This window comes from Chelmon rostratus, chromosome 12 (assembly GCF_017976325.1).
Source record: "Chelmon rostratus isolate fCheRos1 chromosome 12, fCheRos1.pri, whole genome shotgun sequence".
Classification (NCBI taxonomy): Eukaryota; Metazoa; Chordata; class Actinopteri; order Chaetodontiformes; family Chaetodontidae; genus Chelmon; species Chelmon rostratus.
The window spans coordinates 9,964,905-9,981,302 of NC_055669.1; the positions used below are offsets into that span (position 1 = coordinate 9,964,905).

At 43.5% G+C, this 16,398-nt stretch overlaps 1 protein-coding gene across 1 annotated transcript in view; it reads right to left on the reverse strand.

Moving 5' to 3' along the window:
* Positions 1 to 1,581: 1,581 nt before the first annotated feature.
* The window catches only part of kcnn1a (potassium intermediate/small conductance calcium-activated channel, subfamily N, member 1a), a 43,242-nt gene continuing 28,425 nt past the window's right edge, over positions 1,582 to 16,398 (reverse strand). The window contains exons 5-9 of the mRNA XM_041948703.1: positions 10,294 to 10,435; positions 9,922 to 10,032; positions 8,994 to 9,121; positions 6,219 to 6,288; positions 1,582 to 5,263 (exon numbers count right to left, since the gene is read on the reverse strand). Coding sequence (XP_041804637.1) covers positions 4,958 to 5,263; positions 6,219 to 6,288; positions 8,994 to 9,121; positions 9,922 to 10,032; positions 10,294 to 10,435 — 757 coding nt within the window. The 3' untranslated portion in view covers positions 1,582 to 4,957. The remainder of the gene's footprint in view (positions 5,264 to 6,218; positions 6,289 to 8,993; positions 9,122 to 9,921; positions 10,033 to 10,293; positions 10,436 to 16,398) is intronic.

The window sequence follows — 16,398 nt, forward strand, 5'->3', positions numbered from 1 at the left end:
CCCTCCCCAGTGCAAGGGTCATCTTCAGTCCTCTGCAACCTGCTTCCTTCTCTCATCTTTTATCGCCATGGACTTGATCTTCAGTACCCTCTAGGGGAGATCTCTGGTAATTTGATGCCTCTTTTCTTCTCTTTTCGCAGTTAAACACAAGAATAAGTAGCAGCTGGGTGAATTAGCTGTGCTCATTAAGAGACTGACATTATTACAGGAGGAAATAATGGAAAGCTTACCTGCTCAGAGCTTGAACTAAGCCGGGTATCTGTGGCTAAACTGGGCATCGTTTTACCAATTTTCCTCTTCAGCTTGCACAAGAAACAATTGTCTGATCTATTAGTGCATTTTCTGAAATCACAACTGATCCTTATCATATAAAGACTGATCAGAACGATATTCCTTTTAATTATGCTGCACTCTTATGGGAGGGTGAGGAGCAGAGGAGCTGCGCTCTGTGTTTCCACTGCTGCATGTCTATGGGGTTGTATAGCAACAACGACGGGGTGAATGACTCTGCCACTCTTGCGGGATATCGGTCTGCTGCCAAGTCCCTCCTGGTTTGGCTGTAATTAACCAGGCTGAGCCTTGTTTGTGCATGCGGACATGAATAGTAGCTTGTTATTTGAACATTAATGGCTGTGTGTGTGTGTGTGTGTGTGTGTTGTGTGCAGCCCATAGTTCACCTTGGAACAGCGCCTCAGCAGCTGTGTCCTCTGGAGCGATGTTTATGTTTATGTCAATACATCCCCCTGTAATCGTGTTTTAGGATGTCCCTGCCTCACCGTTTTACAGGAAGAGACGTGTGCTGTCTACTATCTGTCAGCACACGTGCCAACCCACCTTTCAGTGTCACAGCTGACTTCAGGCTGCTGCCATTTCCCTTTTCCTTGGGGTGGACCTCGAGTGAAAACGTTTCAGGTCGGAGGACATGCTTGGCAGGAGTTTGGAAAGTTATTTTATTGATTTAATGGAAAATAAAGCGTAAGAAAGTAAAGACTCGTCCACAGCCGCCCCCTCAAAGAAAGGAGAAGAGAGTTACGGTCATAGCTGAAGATAGTCTTTAATGATTTGACCTTGGTGTCTCTCCTTGCCAGGACAAAAGTTCACCTGCAAAAAGGGACAGCGAACAGTATACAGAGGACATGTTAAACCCATTTGCCATCCATTAAAAGTTGATTTATTCCAGTGCTACTACGTACATTATGCATCATGTGGCAGTGTACACAGAACAATGATTGGGTTACATTTCTTCACTTTTGGGGGGTTTTTCACTCTGTTATTGTTCAGTAAAAGTGTTTTCTGATTCCTGCTCTATGAGGAAAGCCTACTGTTCAGGATAATAAAAGACTCTGGGATGCGTTTATCACTTTGACTCATCTACCATCATCAGAATAACATCATGAACGTCCCTCACTTCACTACAAAATACTGTGTATTTTTTTTATTTTCTGGAGAGAATCGGGTCACTATCAAATATCGGAATGGTGTTTTGTTGGACTTTGGTGTTGACAGGATTAGGACTGAAGAAAACAAACCTTTACAAAAAAAAAACCAACAGAACCTGCTCATCCTTCCATCAGCAGAAAATAAAGTGAAATTGATAAAATGCTATCGTCAATTTGCCAGAATTTCAAACCCTTCGAATCCTCTCTAGATATTGTTTTTCTACTGCATGCTCGCAACATGCTGTGCATTGCACCCAGCTACCTTTACCCCTGCAGTTCCATTTGTCCCGTTTACTTGGCGACATCTACAATGAGGTCATATTTACAGGACACCCACTCTTGCCGCCCCCACCCCCCTGGGCCAAAACGGACATCTGTCAGTTAATGAGCAATTGCTCTCATGTTCGTCTTTTCTTTCTTTTTAATCTACTCTCTCCCTCTATCCTGCTGCCTGATGAAGGACGGCGTCCTTAGCACCAGGACAGTCACGTCTCTCTGGAGAAGACACTCCAGCATCTGTGATCCCTCCCGATGTAACTGAATATTACACACTGAGTGCAACATGGAACATGACCTGGGGCTTCCCCTGCTTCTTCCTTTCTTTCTGCCTTTTTGTTTTTCATTCCAGCCACTCAAAGGTCTTCGCTGCGGGCCATTTGGGAAGCCTCTTCGCATGTGTGTGTGTGTGTGTGTCGGGGGGGGCTGATGCTCTTAATGATGACAGATGACAAACGCGAGGCTCAACCTCCGATGTAATGAGGAGGTGGAAACCTCAGATACGAAAAGGCAGGTGAGGTCACAGTCGAGCAGATACTCTTCCATTAGCTGCTCTGACTCATTGGACGACACCGATTGAAACAGAGACTGTAACGGCATGACGCGCCCCTTCATAGTGGAAGGGTGGAGTGTAGCACTGAACGAAAAGTGGCTCAAGGTGGGGGCAGTAAAGAGTCATGCTTTATCAACTCAAGTTGAAAGGAATAAAGCTAATTCTCATGCGTGATCAAGCTCCACTCGTAGCAAACTGAATGTGTTCTTTAATGATGCCGTCCGGTCTGTGGACGGTGGACTCGCTCACTGTCGCACAGGGTTCGACTCAGACCAGATTCAGCCCGAAGCAACTTGGAAATAATTAAGATCCAGGAAATAATAATGATCTTATATGTGTGTTTGCTTAAGGGGCCATAACGATGATTTTAACATCGTTTTGGGATTTTTGGGATTATGTACCATTCAAATTACATTAGGACAGCATGCTAGCCTGCTAACCCGCTGACTTCCTGATCTGCCTTTTAAATTTACTTTGGAAAAAAAATATCAAAATATTTCTCTTCAAATCAAAAATCTACAAGTCATCACCATGCCTTAAAAATGCTCTAATTTCTCCTCCATCATAGTCTTTCATTAGGAGAGAGAGCAGAGGCCTGACAGCATAGCGATAAAGGAATAGTTTGACATTTTGCTTGCTGAGAGTTTTATGAGAAGATCAAAACCGCTCTCCTGTCTGTAAATATGATGCTGGCACTAGCAGCTGTTAGCTTAGCTTAGCATAAAGACAGATAAAAAGGGGGAAACAGCTAGCCTGGCTCTGTATGAAGGTAACAAAATCTGCAAAAGTCCAAAAACAAGATATAATGTGTTAATTTTGGATTGAGCGTGGCTAGCTGTTTCCAGTCTTTATGCTAAGCTAAGGCAACCGGCTGTCAGCAGTGGCTCCATATTTACTGTAGACGTGGGTGGTGTCACTCTTCTCAGCTAAAACTCAGCTAGAAGGCAGATGAGCGTATTTCCCAACACGTCGAACTATTGTGTTAAACTTGCAGAGGGACTAATTCATCAAAGTTTCTCCAGCACTTTTATTTGATTCTTTTGTAATAGCGATTTCTCCTCACCGCATATTTTAACCAGGGAATGCATCACAGAATCACATTACTGCAACTCTCTAGGTTCTGCAACTCTAAAAACCCTGTTATCCTATAAAAAAAAAGTTTTAGTAAAAAATAAAAGAAAGAAAGCAAACAAACAACCAAAAAGTAAACAGATTAAATCTAAATCATGTAAAACCATCAAGCCATCCGAGGAGGACCGTGCTCCATTGTCATTTTTGCAGAGAACCATGCAAAGGGGCAGGGTTGGTTTTTCAGTTTGACCAGTGATGTGTGCCTGTGTGGCCGCGTATACCAGCAGACCTCAAGCCATGCCATTATCTGAAGACCACAGGAAGCTCTAATTCGTGGTAGTGAGAAAGGTAGATTACTACTTATTTCATTGTTGTGTGTATGAGTGCGCAGCATTGAGCTAAAAGTGAACTCTGACAAACACACTCGTAAATATTCTCTCAGTCGGTCTCGCTCTTGCTTGCTCCCTGCACTTTTTCATTTCTCGCGGTGTTAGTAGAAATAGAAAGAAAGAGAGGTTTTCAAAACATTTAGAGTTGCTGTGTAATGGAGGCAATGTTATGCATTACATTAAGACATTTTCTTTAAATTTTTGGAGAGGAATGTATCTGAAAAAGGAATGCAATGCTGTATTCAGACTGTTAACATCGTAAAAAAGCTCTGAAATTAGTAATTAAATAACCCTCTACTATTTATACATTCAGGCACTGAAAAATCACATGTCAATATGTAACTAAAAAAGATAGTCGCTCTCATTTTCCCTTGGTAAGAACAAGGAAGCTGAAACCTTGAAGTTGGCAACTGTGTAAATTTTTCCTACCCAGTAGTAACGCCATATGCATCCCCTTTGCTCTTCTTCTGTGTGACAGTCTCCCCTCCCCCTGAAGCACATCTTCAAACACTGACCTGAAGTCAGAGCCTTCGCAGCCTCTTCTAAAGCTGTCACCCTAACCTATGGGAAAGAATCCATGACACTAGTCTTTTGAAAGGGAAATCCAATGGTTTGTCTCGTTCTCCTCACCGTACAAACAGACAGACGGACGGATGTGTGGACGGATGTCCTCCATGGCCTCGGAGGGCCAGCGGGTGCCCTCGGCTCCACAGACCAACTTCCCCCCTCGTGGTTAAGGACTCTCCGGTGTGATAGCCAGCTCTCACCCCAGCGACCCTGAACTCAGTCATTTTTTAACTATACAAGGGCTTTTACAAAAAAGCTAACTTGAACAGCCATACAATGGCTAAAACATAAACCATATCTCTACTTTATCTCGGTTTTTCAGTCATTTTTAAATTTTTTTTTCTCTTTTTCTTTTTTTGGATGCATTTGTGTTTTTTCTCGATTTAAGTCTGTTTGCTTTGCTTTGCTCTTTTGGAGTAGCTCTGATCCAGTCCTGTGCTGAGAGGCTCAGTCACAGAGGAATTGGTTTTTGGATTTGATGTTGGGTGGGAGGGAGAGGATAAGGGCAAGGATCAGGTCAGGGGCCAGGATATGGGTTCATTATTAGTCCAAACGCGGACTCGCCATCGGTTACACGGACAGCTTTGGATGGGACGGAATGAGGTGGCGAGGTGGTTCGGGAGAGGTGGGGCTCGAAGGTGATTGCAGAAGGTTTGTCAAGGTTATCCGCTATCAGAGGAGGTGTGTGGTGCTGTGGAGGGAGAGCGCCGCCTACGGGCGGTGGAAGTCCACGATCGCTCCGAACGTTCAGAGCGCTCTGAGGCTAGTGAGGCGGGCCGAAAGCGGTGAACAAAGCCGTCCAGGAAGTCCTGCTGCTGCTGGGTTATGGCTTGGGAGATGAGGCAGGGCAGCGCCTGCAGGCTGCCCGTCACCGAGTCCAGCTTGTCCTCCAATGTGCCGATGCGCTTGTCCAGCTCCTCACTGCGCTCCTGCAGCTCTGACACCAGGTCATACATCACATTCTGGGTCTAATGAAGGAGAGGGAGTAAATGTGTTTGGGGAGGCGCGAGAACAGGAGGACAGAGAGGGAAGAGGAGGAGGGTGGGACACAGGAGGGAGAGAGCAGATAAAAGACATTACAAATCTGTTACATCTTAATATCCGCAAGCAGGTTGTATTCATTGCCAGAGAACGTAACAGTTCATCATATATTACATGAGTAGACAGTCTAAAGACAGTCTAAATCCGACTTACTCAGTCTGAAGAGGAGGAAATAATAACAGGAAGCAGAGTGAAGAGCAGCTGTATACTTTCTGCAAGTCAGCATTGATTTTATCTTCCCGCCGTTTCACAACCAGCCTCTCCAATCCACTTACAGCCAGACAGGGTCTTTAATGCTTTACCTATATGCCTGACACAACTCATTCATATAACGACGAGTGTCCCTATTATTTAGACACTGATTGTTCCGCAGTGGGGCCAGAGTCAAAGTGGTATCTGCATGTAACTCTTGTATTCAGACTATTTAACGTGTTACAGAATATATATGTTCTGTTGTATTTGCATGATTTCGGTCTTATGAACGAGCAAGAAAACAAAGGGTTACTTCTTCGCGGGGCTTAAAGAAGAGAAATTGAGCCGTTGAGCTGCTGTAGGGTGTACACAGATGGATCTCACCATCGAGCAGAGTAAGGGCAAGTAAACACACATTAAAGGAGTTGGCCTTAGACGCTTTTAAAATACACAGTGGAGTGCAAATGCCATCCACATCAAATGAGGCTGCAGCCATGTACCTCCCTTTGAACCCCCTCTCTGCTCTGCTTTGGTGGGTCAGCTCACGTCTATACTGCTGGACCGAAGTTACCCCAAACATGACTGCATTCACCCTCTTAGTGATTGAAAGATGCTAAAAAGCTAAAAAGGGAACTGATGGGAAAATATTGATTATCACCATTTTAAAGTTACAGCAGATGGGACACTTACCTTTGCCAGGTCCACTAAGGTGTTGGCCTGATCATTGAGTTTCCTCTGCTCCATCTTCACACTGCGCAGTCTGGCGGAGGCACAGGGAGGTGGGAACAGGAAGAGGAGGGAAGGAGGAGGTGGACAAAGGAGAGAGGGGAGCAGGAGGCGAGGAAGAGTAGCGGAGGGAATAAGGGAATAGAGGGGAGGAGGGCGGTTTACAGGAGTGGAGCATAGAGAGACAGGTTGTTTGGGTTGATGAAGGGGCAGAGAGGGCCAATAGGGAAGAAAGAAGGAGGAGGAGGAACAACACATTTTTTATCAGACGTGCTCTCTCACTGATGACATTGAAAACAGAGAGGACAGCCTGCATGCATCGTAAATATATGTACTTTACATATCTACTGGGTATGTATACATATATATAGAAATATATATGTATATATATAAATATGTATGTATATATACAAGCATTCCTGGTCTTGGTCAATGCAATACCAACCAAAACATGCAAAACTGTGGAAGCATACTGCGCTCGTTCAGAAAAAAGACAGACTGTGTTTATCATGTTTTATCTGGGTCTTTGTTTTTGCTTTTGTTATAACAAGATCTTTTTCTCATAATGGTGCGACGCTTTAAGCAGCACTTTTTAACTTAACAAAGCATTTTTCGCTGCGAACAGTCTTAATACTGAGAGATGATCTTGTTACAACCTCAAAATAATTTGGTTTTGGATAAGAGGAAAAAAAAATCTCAATATAATACCAAAAATGTATTATACCTTTGACAAAACATGAAGTTTTTTCCAGCAGGAGCGCAATACGCTTCCACACAAGACAACCCCCAAAATCTATTTGTGAAATCAAAACATTCCCATTGCTTTTCACCCCAAAAGTAAGACACTGAAAAAGGAAAAAGATGACATGCCCTCTGTCAGTGCTACACACAGCTCAGTGGTAGGACTTCATGTGAACACACTGGTCATTCAGTAAGCGTGCAGTGACTGTGAGCGACTTTGTGCACAATGAGACGTGAGTCCAGAGCCGGACTTTGTGTGTGGGTGCGTACATGGGTTGATGTGTGTAGTGTGTGTGGATGCCACAGATAAAAGATGAAGCTTGCCAGAAATAAACGTGTCTAGTGACACCGCTGAACATACGGCAACAAAGACATTTCAAATAACCTGCGCAATGAAACATCGGACATGTTTTGTGATGTCTTCAATGTTGTGCCTCTTTGTCTCTAATCAAATACATCGTGGCACCGCGAGAACTGTTAATGTGTCATAGTTAGCGGTGGCATCACACAGCCATCATCTGGATGTGTGCGAGGAAGAATTTCCCTGTTCGGCAAATTATGAGACAGGATGACATTCAAGGGCATTTATTCATGTGCAAATCAGTATATCAGAGCAGAGTGAGGCTGCTCGCTTACGGCTCTATCTCTGTGGGAAACCGTTTCAGCTCGCATGTGTCTGTTTGCTCGGCTTTGTCGTCCCTTATGGCTGTCGAAGAATAGGGGCTAAAAGCTTTAAGCGCTGCTTCTTAGCGTAGCGCATAATGAGCACAGTTTTGTGTTGTGTCGCGTCTTTTAGTGCTATGTCATCCATGTCACGTGCAAGCTTTGGCATTTTATCTCAAGCCAGAAAGGGAAGAACAAAAAAAATCAATATTAAAACAACAAGCAGGCAAACATTTCAACCTCATTGGAGCTACAGTACATGACTGTGTGTGTGTGTGTGTGTGTGTGTGTGTGTTCATGTCATCACAAAACCATCAGGAGTGTAGGATGAGATCTGTTGATGCAGGTTAATATAGCCTCCAGAGCAGCTATATTAATCATGGGCAACATTATACAGTACATCATAGATGATTATGAACCGCTGGCCAGGCCAACGAAGCTCCAAGCTCATTCTGTGCAAGATGCTTTTTCTTTCACACGTTCTCTCCAGACAACCCTCCACTATCGACACCGGTGGCAAAATGTTGATGCTTTTTTTTTTTTTTTTTTTGGTTCATTCCATTCGAGGGGGGATGGGAGGGAGAGGGGAGTAAATGGAACACTGAAGTAAAAGAAAAACCAAAAAAAAACCAAAAACGATTCAGCATCCAGCATTTTTTTGTTTTGTTTTTGTTTTTTTGGTAACAAACGCTTTTTTTTCATGCATGTCAAACGCAGACATGGAGAGAGGAGGAGGAGGAGGAGGATGTTGAGGAAACAGTAGGAGGACGATACATAGAAGACTCAACTTACTTCTGAGCTCTGCGGTGATAGAGCAAAACAAAGACAGAACACAGTACAGAGTTTTAACCCCACAACATTCACGAAACGAGTGAAACCATTACACTTCTCACTGTAAGCACGGGGTAAAAGGGGGTCGGAGGAAGAGGGGGACGGGGAGGGGAAGAGGAAGGACCATTACACTAGATTGCAGTGCGTGTGCTCGTGTATGTGTATGCGTGTGTGAGAGTTTGCGTGTGTGTGAGCATAACAATCAAAGGAAATGGGACTCTAGGAGAGGACATCATAACAAACGCTAGAGGTGATGCTACCACATATCCTCATTACAACTACATTTTATCAGTTCACTAGCAATGCAGCTATTAACAATACAATAAAAGACAATCACATGGATCGAACATCTTAATAACTATTTTTCAATAACATACTGTGTTTCAGCTGTTTCGGGGGACATGCTAAGTGATTCCTTTGGTGCTTGGCGGCGTACATATTTCTGTCAAACTTGTTATAATACGTACATTAGATGTGACAAAAGCGCCGCGGTGCAGGACTTACTGGTGAATGGCTTGGAGAAACTTGCGCTGGTGTTTCCGCACCTTGGCGTGATCTATCTTCTTGACCAACTTAGTGTGTTTGTAGATGAGCCATGTTTCCCTGAGTACATTGGCAGCTGTGTTCTTTACCTGCCAAGCAAGGTTGAAACACACGAGATGTACAGTCACTTCTCCAAAGGGGCTGCGTCAGGCATCTGCGATAAACATCACTGTGTGAAAAACAATTAACTACAGAGGAAGCTGAAGGACTGGCCGGTGAGTAAATGAGCTTTCTGGAGCACTTTTCTAAACCAGAGTTACAAGCAGCTGTATGTCTTCACTTTCTGTCCACTGACAGACAGACAGACATATAAACACCTTGCAAAGTTCTAAAAACCACGTCTATGGCTGCTACCGCTACAATAGGTGTCTCCAGGGCCACATTTTGCCACAATGACACACACACAAACACACACACACACACGAACACAGACTCACATGGTGAACATAACACCAGCCACACAGTCGCGGCTGGTAAACATGCAGGGGTGGCGTCAAGGCTTTTTAAAATGCAGCTCAGACGTGATACTGAGGGAGAGTTTACAAGTTTACACTTTTGATTATGTAAGATAATACGATTAGAATCAGCGTAGGACAGTAAACTGAGGACGTCCTGAAAACAAGCGGCTCTCAAACTGGAGGACATCATCAGATCAATACAATTAGTTGCGAGATCATTTGTGGAATTAGAGAGAAGAAAAAATGCATTTCCGCGGCACAACATTGTTTATGTTTCAACTCTCTCAATCCTTCTGGGTTATTTTGCCGCTTTTTAGCTTCACTTCTTGAGGCGTCTGTGTCTCGACAGAATTTTGCTTTCTAAAAGCGCTTGGGCGGCCTTCTTGTAAAAAAGCAGCGGCCTGTTATCACAGCAGCGTGCGGCGACTCACTCGTTTGCAGAGTTGTGTGTCCATCATGAAGTTGTGGACGTGCTTCTCAGCCTTGGTCAGCTCCAGCTTCCTGGCCACCACTGCAACCACCAGCGCAGTGCAACCAGCTCCCTGTCGCACAAAGACACAGGAAAACACTTTACTTATGAGCTTTCAAAATGCATGAATAAAAACCAGTAGAACCAGTAAAGAAGCAAAACAAAGGGTAAGAGAGGCCTATATTTAATAACAAGGCACATGTATGTAGGTGAATATAGTCAAGTTCACTTTAAATTGTCAGTTTGGACGACTAAGCCACAGTGTAACTGGTCCAGTCAGCCTGTCTTGTAAGGACGTTATGTATTTCACTGAGCGAAGAGCAAAGGAACCCACCATAATCCCTGTAAGCAGACACACGCCTTTCCCACAGTACGTGTGTGGTACCATGTCCCCGTAGCCAATCGAGAGGAAGGTGATCGAGATGAGCCACATGGCTCCCAGGAAGTTACTGGTCACTTCCTGTTTGTCATGATACCTGAAGTGGCGAAGACAAGCAGAAGTGGGATACACACAGTCAGTAAAACTGCGCACAGTTGCCTGAGCGTGAGCATGCTGGAGAATGACGTGGTGCTGTGTGAACCAAACGGGGGGGTGGCGGGTGGAGGAGGTGGAGGTGGTGGAGATTGAGGAGGGAGGAGGAGGAGGAAAAAATCATGGCGTAAGGCGTTACACCTGTTTTTTTAAAGGCCAGTTCGGCGCAGAGGCTAAAAAAAGAAATGCATCAAAGTCCATTCTGAGTGAAACAAAATGAAGGTATATTCAATGGATTTGCAAGAGACACTATAATTTATTTCTATTCTTCTGCTTTGAGTAATTTCTACCTGAGACAGTTAAATGGAGAATGTTTAATGGGCAGGAAACTTAAACTGACATGAAGGCAGAACAAAGCAAACGGTGTCGCTTTCTTAAAAAGACTGTTGGAATGATTTCAAACTGAGGGAGAAAAACCACTGAACACGTGTTTGATGTTCAGTGTCTGTCAATAGAAACGTTGACCTTTTGGTGAAGGAATGATATGAAGGAGCATTCGAAAAATGGATCTGAGGCCAAATCACTTACTCTTGCCGCATATTAGCATAGAAATGACAGTTTTAGACGACATGTTCCGAATGACAAAGAGGCAGGCCATGTCGCCGTAAGTGACCGGATAAAGAGTACCGCAGGTCAGACTTGATTTGAATGTGACAACCCAACAAATGTAATGTCAGAGCATCCAAAAATGCACATACAGCTGCATTAAATCAACTAACAATTGGCTTATTGGTCACGGTTTGCTGCAAATCTTCCTCCATACAGTTTTTACGCTGCCATACCCGCCCCTCCCGCAAAAAAAAAAAAAAAAAAAAGGTTTGGCAATGCAAATCATCACTTCAAACATGTTGTTTGCTGAAAATAGCTGACAGCCATGCTTGAATTGTCAGTCCAAAGGCCCACAGCACATATGCAAAGATATTTCTGTAAAATCACACTGCACAAAGCTGGATTGATGATGACATTCCCATACCTTTTGCAGCAAGACAAAAGTCCATCACAGAGGCAAATCTGCCTTATCCACCCACCCTCATTCAACTCGCCTCATTATTCCCAATGGGCTGTCTAGGAGGAGATCAGATAAGATTTAATTTTGGAGTTAAAATCAAATATTCATTAAACACTTTGAGACAACATCTCGCTAACATCCTTCTGACAAGACGACGTGGATGGAGTCTAATTTCTCGGGATTTTGTTAAGGCTTTTCTAAAGGGTATTCTGACTGGGCCAATCATGAATCACTAACAACATCGAGCCATCCAGCGGCGATCCGGCACGTGGACGCAAAATGACCAGAACAATCACGTCTGATTAAAGTACAGACTGGAACACTCAGGGCCCGACGTTAAATTTCTGAAGCTTCTCTTTCCAAATGAAGGCCAAAACAAAAAAAACAAAAAAACAAAAAAAACAAAAAACAAAAAGAAAAACCCTGGCTGGTTTGGTAGACATGTCTGCACCTCCTTCTCCTCCAAGACAGTTCATTGTTATCAAACACCATAAATCAACTAATCATGCCTTCTCCAGTTCCCACTCTCAAGTATCTACTCATGCTCAAAGTCAGGGGAGAAAACAACTATGAGCACTTGTTCTTTTTTTGTTTTTTTTTTCCCTCAGAGTGACAAAAAAGTGTGCGGTCTGTGGGAGTCAAGCTTCTTAAATGACATGCAGAGCAGCAGTCTGTACAATACCATGCAGGAATAAAAAAGATGTCTGCATCCTGCATGCTTCAAAGCCAGTATATTGAGAGCAGGGGAGCGATGGGAAAACCTGGGGTCCGCTCAGAGATGAAAACCACCTCTGACAAACACTGCAGTGTCATCAGGTGGAAGGGGGCTGAGCGTCTTCTCGGACGGCCTTTCATTTGTAAACAGTGGGGCAGAATTGGATGAGTTACAAAGGAAGAAGCTCATTGAATTTGACACCCCTGTCTCTTTTACCTGCATCCCAACACTTCAGCAGCTGCCCTTTGATAGCTGCCAGGGGGCTAAACTTGATCAGCGGGCTAAATATTGTAATTGCAAGTGACTAGTATGTTAATTTCATTCATCTTGTCATCAAGGCGTGCAGAGAGTGAGTCATGTCTTCAAGGCAGGCAGAAATGTGCTGCACCTTTTGGCTTAGTGAATGATGCTTTACAGTTCTCTCTGTTGTAAATCTATCCCATAAATATGCTTGACAAAAATGCAGAAGGCATTGCTTTTTTTTTGTTTTTCAACCAATAAAGTGTTTGAGAGAACGCTTCCTGTTTTGGTATCTGTTTTCCTATAGGTGGAAGTGGCGATACATTCTCAGCGCACATATTTCAATGATTCTGAAAAAGCGCAGAAGACAGCAGTACGGGAACAGAGACAGAGGCTGAATGGGGAGCTAATCAATAGCATTTTAAGGCTCTCAATATACTGTGTCAAGTTTTGGAATAGCATGGAGAAGAGCTGGCACCACTTTCAACCTATTCCAGGACAAGAGGTATATAGTGTCTGGAGCAGACAGTTTTATCCCCCACTGTTAAATCCTCTGCAGCCAAAGACCTATCCTGAAATCACTTACTCAAACATTTCAAAGATGATGTTATTCATCCAAATGCTGTACATAAAATAAAACTGTAATTTACAATCAAATGAGCTCTGAAACTTTGCTTCTGCTGTGGGTTAGAGGAGGGAGTGCAGCGTGATTCACACGGCGTAAGACAACACGAGGTAACGTCTCCCTGCGAGCTCGCTTCCCCGTCCATCACTTCCAGCTATCTTCAACGTATCAAACAGCCTCGTCATCCCTGCCCGTTATCAACATATTCTCTGTTTGTGTGTGATGGTTCAACCGCCGCTGTGTGTCGATGAGCTTATGATACACGTAACCAGTAAAACTACAGCGGCCAAAGCTGGCAACACATCCTCTGAACAAACAGAATGGTAATGATGGAAAGTGAAAGAGCCACACACACACACTCACACGCACACACACACACACATACACACACACACACACACACACACACACACACACATACACTATCTTCAGTTGTTGCATATTTAGATGTTTAGCAGCTTAGAATAAGTGCTTTATAACGACTAATAAAGAGCCAATATGCGGCTAACATGCACGCTAATAAGCAGCTCGTTAATGGTTAATATAAAGTAAATGTTTATTTTTAAAGGGTTATGGTCTTGAGTGAGTAAGATCACATGAAATCTGTAAACCCCCCCATGCTTCAGTGTAAGGATAATAATTCACAGTCTGCTTCCAGAAAGAACTGCTTCAGGTATCACACATATAAATGTTATTTCTGTGTTCTGGGCCTCTAAAATACACGTCTTTTAGGAGGAGAGAGTCTTCTAACATGGACTAAAGCATGCACACCTGATTCTACATGAAGATCTATCTGTCAAACTTTCTCTAGGAAAACCACAGCGTTGCCTCTGTGTCTCCTGTCCTCGGCTGGTCAGCTGCCACAGCAAAGCGAATCACTTCCTCCAAACGCAAAGGCGGCTGCTTAACATTCTGCAGCTACCGCCAGCGCGCACTAACAGCACTTCCCCGCTACTTCCTGCATTTTGTGGTTTCACATCAACAAAAAACAAATTAAAACGTTTTTTTCAACAAGTGCGAGTCTTGTTGATATAAATGAATTTGAGCGCTGGCTGAGATTACTTGGGGACAAATGTGTCGGGATGCTCCTCGGGGAGTGTGTTAGTTGCAGTAAACATGAGCAGATTAAGCTCAAAGTGATGATGACCCAATTAAAAAACTGCAAACCTAACAGTGTTTTTACAGCGCAGCCAATATGCAAAGCGAGCAAGAGAGCAGCAGCAGCATGTACCAAGTGGACTGTAGCATTTTCACGATGCACATTATGTAATATATTCCCATGTTTTAAGAAAATAAAAGAAACAAAAACAGTCCAACTTAGTAAAGCTGAGCTAAGATGATAGAAGTTATTTTTCATCCAGGAGCACTTTAGATGAAATGGTTTGGTATTTTACCAGAAACACAACATCTAAACTCAGCTTTTAATGTAAATGTAGTCAAATGAAATTGATCCCCAGAGAAATACTCCTAATGACCTTGGTGACCCACTGACTTTCCCTCTAGTGCCACCATGAAGCTGACATTTGGATGGATTGCCATGAAATCTTGAAGACAGATTCATGTCCCCCTCTTGATGGGTTTGTTATAACTGGGGATGCTTCAGCATCATCAGACCAACATTTCCATTACTTTCTGTTGCTTTGATTTACGACTAAACAGCTGCAATACCAACATGCTAACGCACTAAACCAAGAAGCTGAACATGGTAAACATTTGACCTGCGAATGATCAGCAGGCTAGCACTGTCACTGTGAGCTTGCTAGCATGATGATGTTAGCTAACTGATGTTAGTATCTAGCTCAAATATGAGGACAGGCACATTTTCACGTTTTTGATACGTGCATGTGGTCGTATACTCACACCCACTTACGCTTTACATACATGTGCACTATCTCCCTGGTTTCCCTGTAATATGTACACTGAAAAAGCTTAACTCCACTGTGAGGTCTCGTTACACTTTTATGTCCCACTCTCTTCAATTCAAACATGTAGAGGGCAGAGAGACATGTCCACAGCCATCTTCGTCTTCTGTTTAACTCTGATGGAGGGGCTCAATGTCACAGTGGCCCCTCATCTGATAATCAAACAGGGAGGAGTGGTGGTCCCACAAGCTGTGTTGTAACTGTACTTTGCCAGTTTGCCTTAATGGGCCTTTTGTTCCACCTAATGCATGATTGTTGAATGAAATGATTTTGTTGCACCAATGGTAATATGATTGCACCGTAATAAGAAGCTATACATGATGTATTACTGTCAACCAACTAAGTTTTGAATCCAAAAGTAAAGAGCTGCTTGGGTTTGCTGACTTGCAGATTTTGCAGTGAGGCAGGCTTCCGGTCTCCGTTGCCAGAAATGATCAAACGCATATGTTAATATCATCCATTTTAAAGATACTTAATGAAAGCTCCCTGAGAGTTCCTACGCTGGTTTAACTAGTGAGATTTCCTGCAAGTCACTCCATCACACATAATGAAGTAAAAGACGACAGCTAACGTGAAACCCTTCACTAGCACAACCCAAACTTTCATATTTGAGCACTTGAGTCAATGATTTTTGCATAAAGTCAGGTTTTTTTCTGTCCTTCTTAATCTCAATGGCAACCAGTCAGGAAGCTCCGTTCACAAAGCCCTTAATCTTAATGTTTCGGTGCTGGAGTGTGATTATGTCTCTGGGGTTATCAGATAGTGAATATCCTATTACAGATGTTTCCTTGAACAAGGCTGGAGACACTTCCACAGTTCTGGTATCTCAGTCCCAAACCTGTGCTCCAGCTGGAAGCAGGATCACAACAGTCCCCATGTTATTCTTTCAACAAAGGGCACTTTGTTCCCAGAAATAATATGCTCAAGGGAATTTATCATGTACCCAATAGTGTATAAGTTTACCTTGCTGCACATCTTCAGCGGACACGACAAGCTTTGAAACACCACCACCGCTCCACCTCCACTGCCAACTACATACACCTAAGCGTTTTCTTTCATGCTCCCAGTCTTCCCAATGCACTCAGCACACCACCTAATCTGCTGTACTTCTGCCCACAACATCAAGTGTGGCTTTAAGGTAACTCTTGCTCATTTGAACCCGCGAGATCGCTGGCTGGTTTACTAATCTCTACCCACGTCCAGGTGCCCCACAAAGTGCCTGCCCAAAAAGGTTTCAAGGTTTTTGAGTTGTAGCAAGTGGTGATTTTCCAGCAGTTTGTTCTCCTTTGCTGCCATGACACACACAGACATATTTCCTTTTCTGGTTCCTCAGCTTTGTTATGCAACATTGATTGATAAAGTGTTGGGAGTATATGAAAGTCTCATAGTGTCAGCT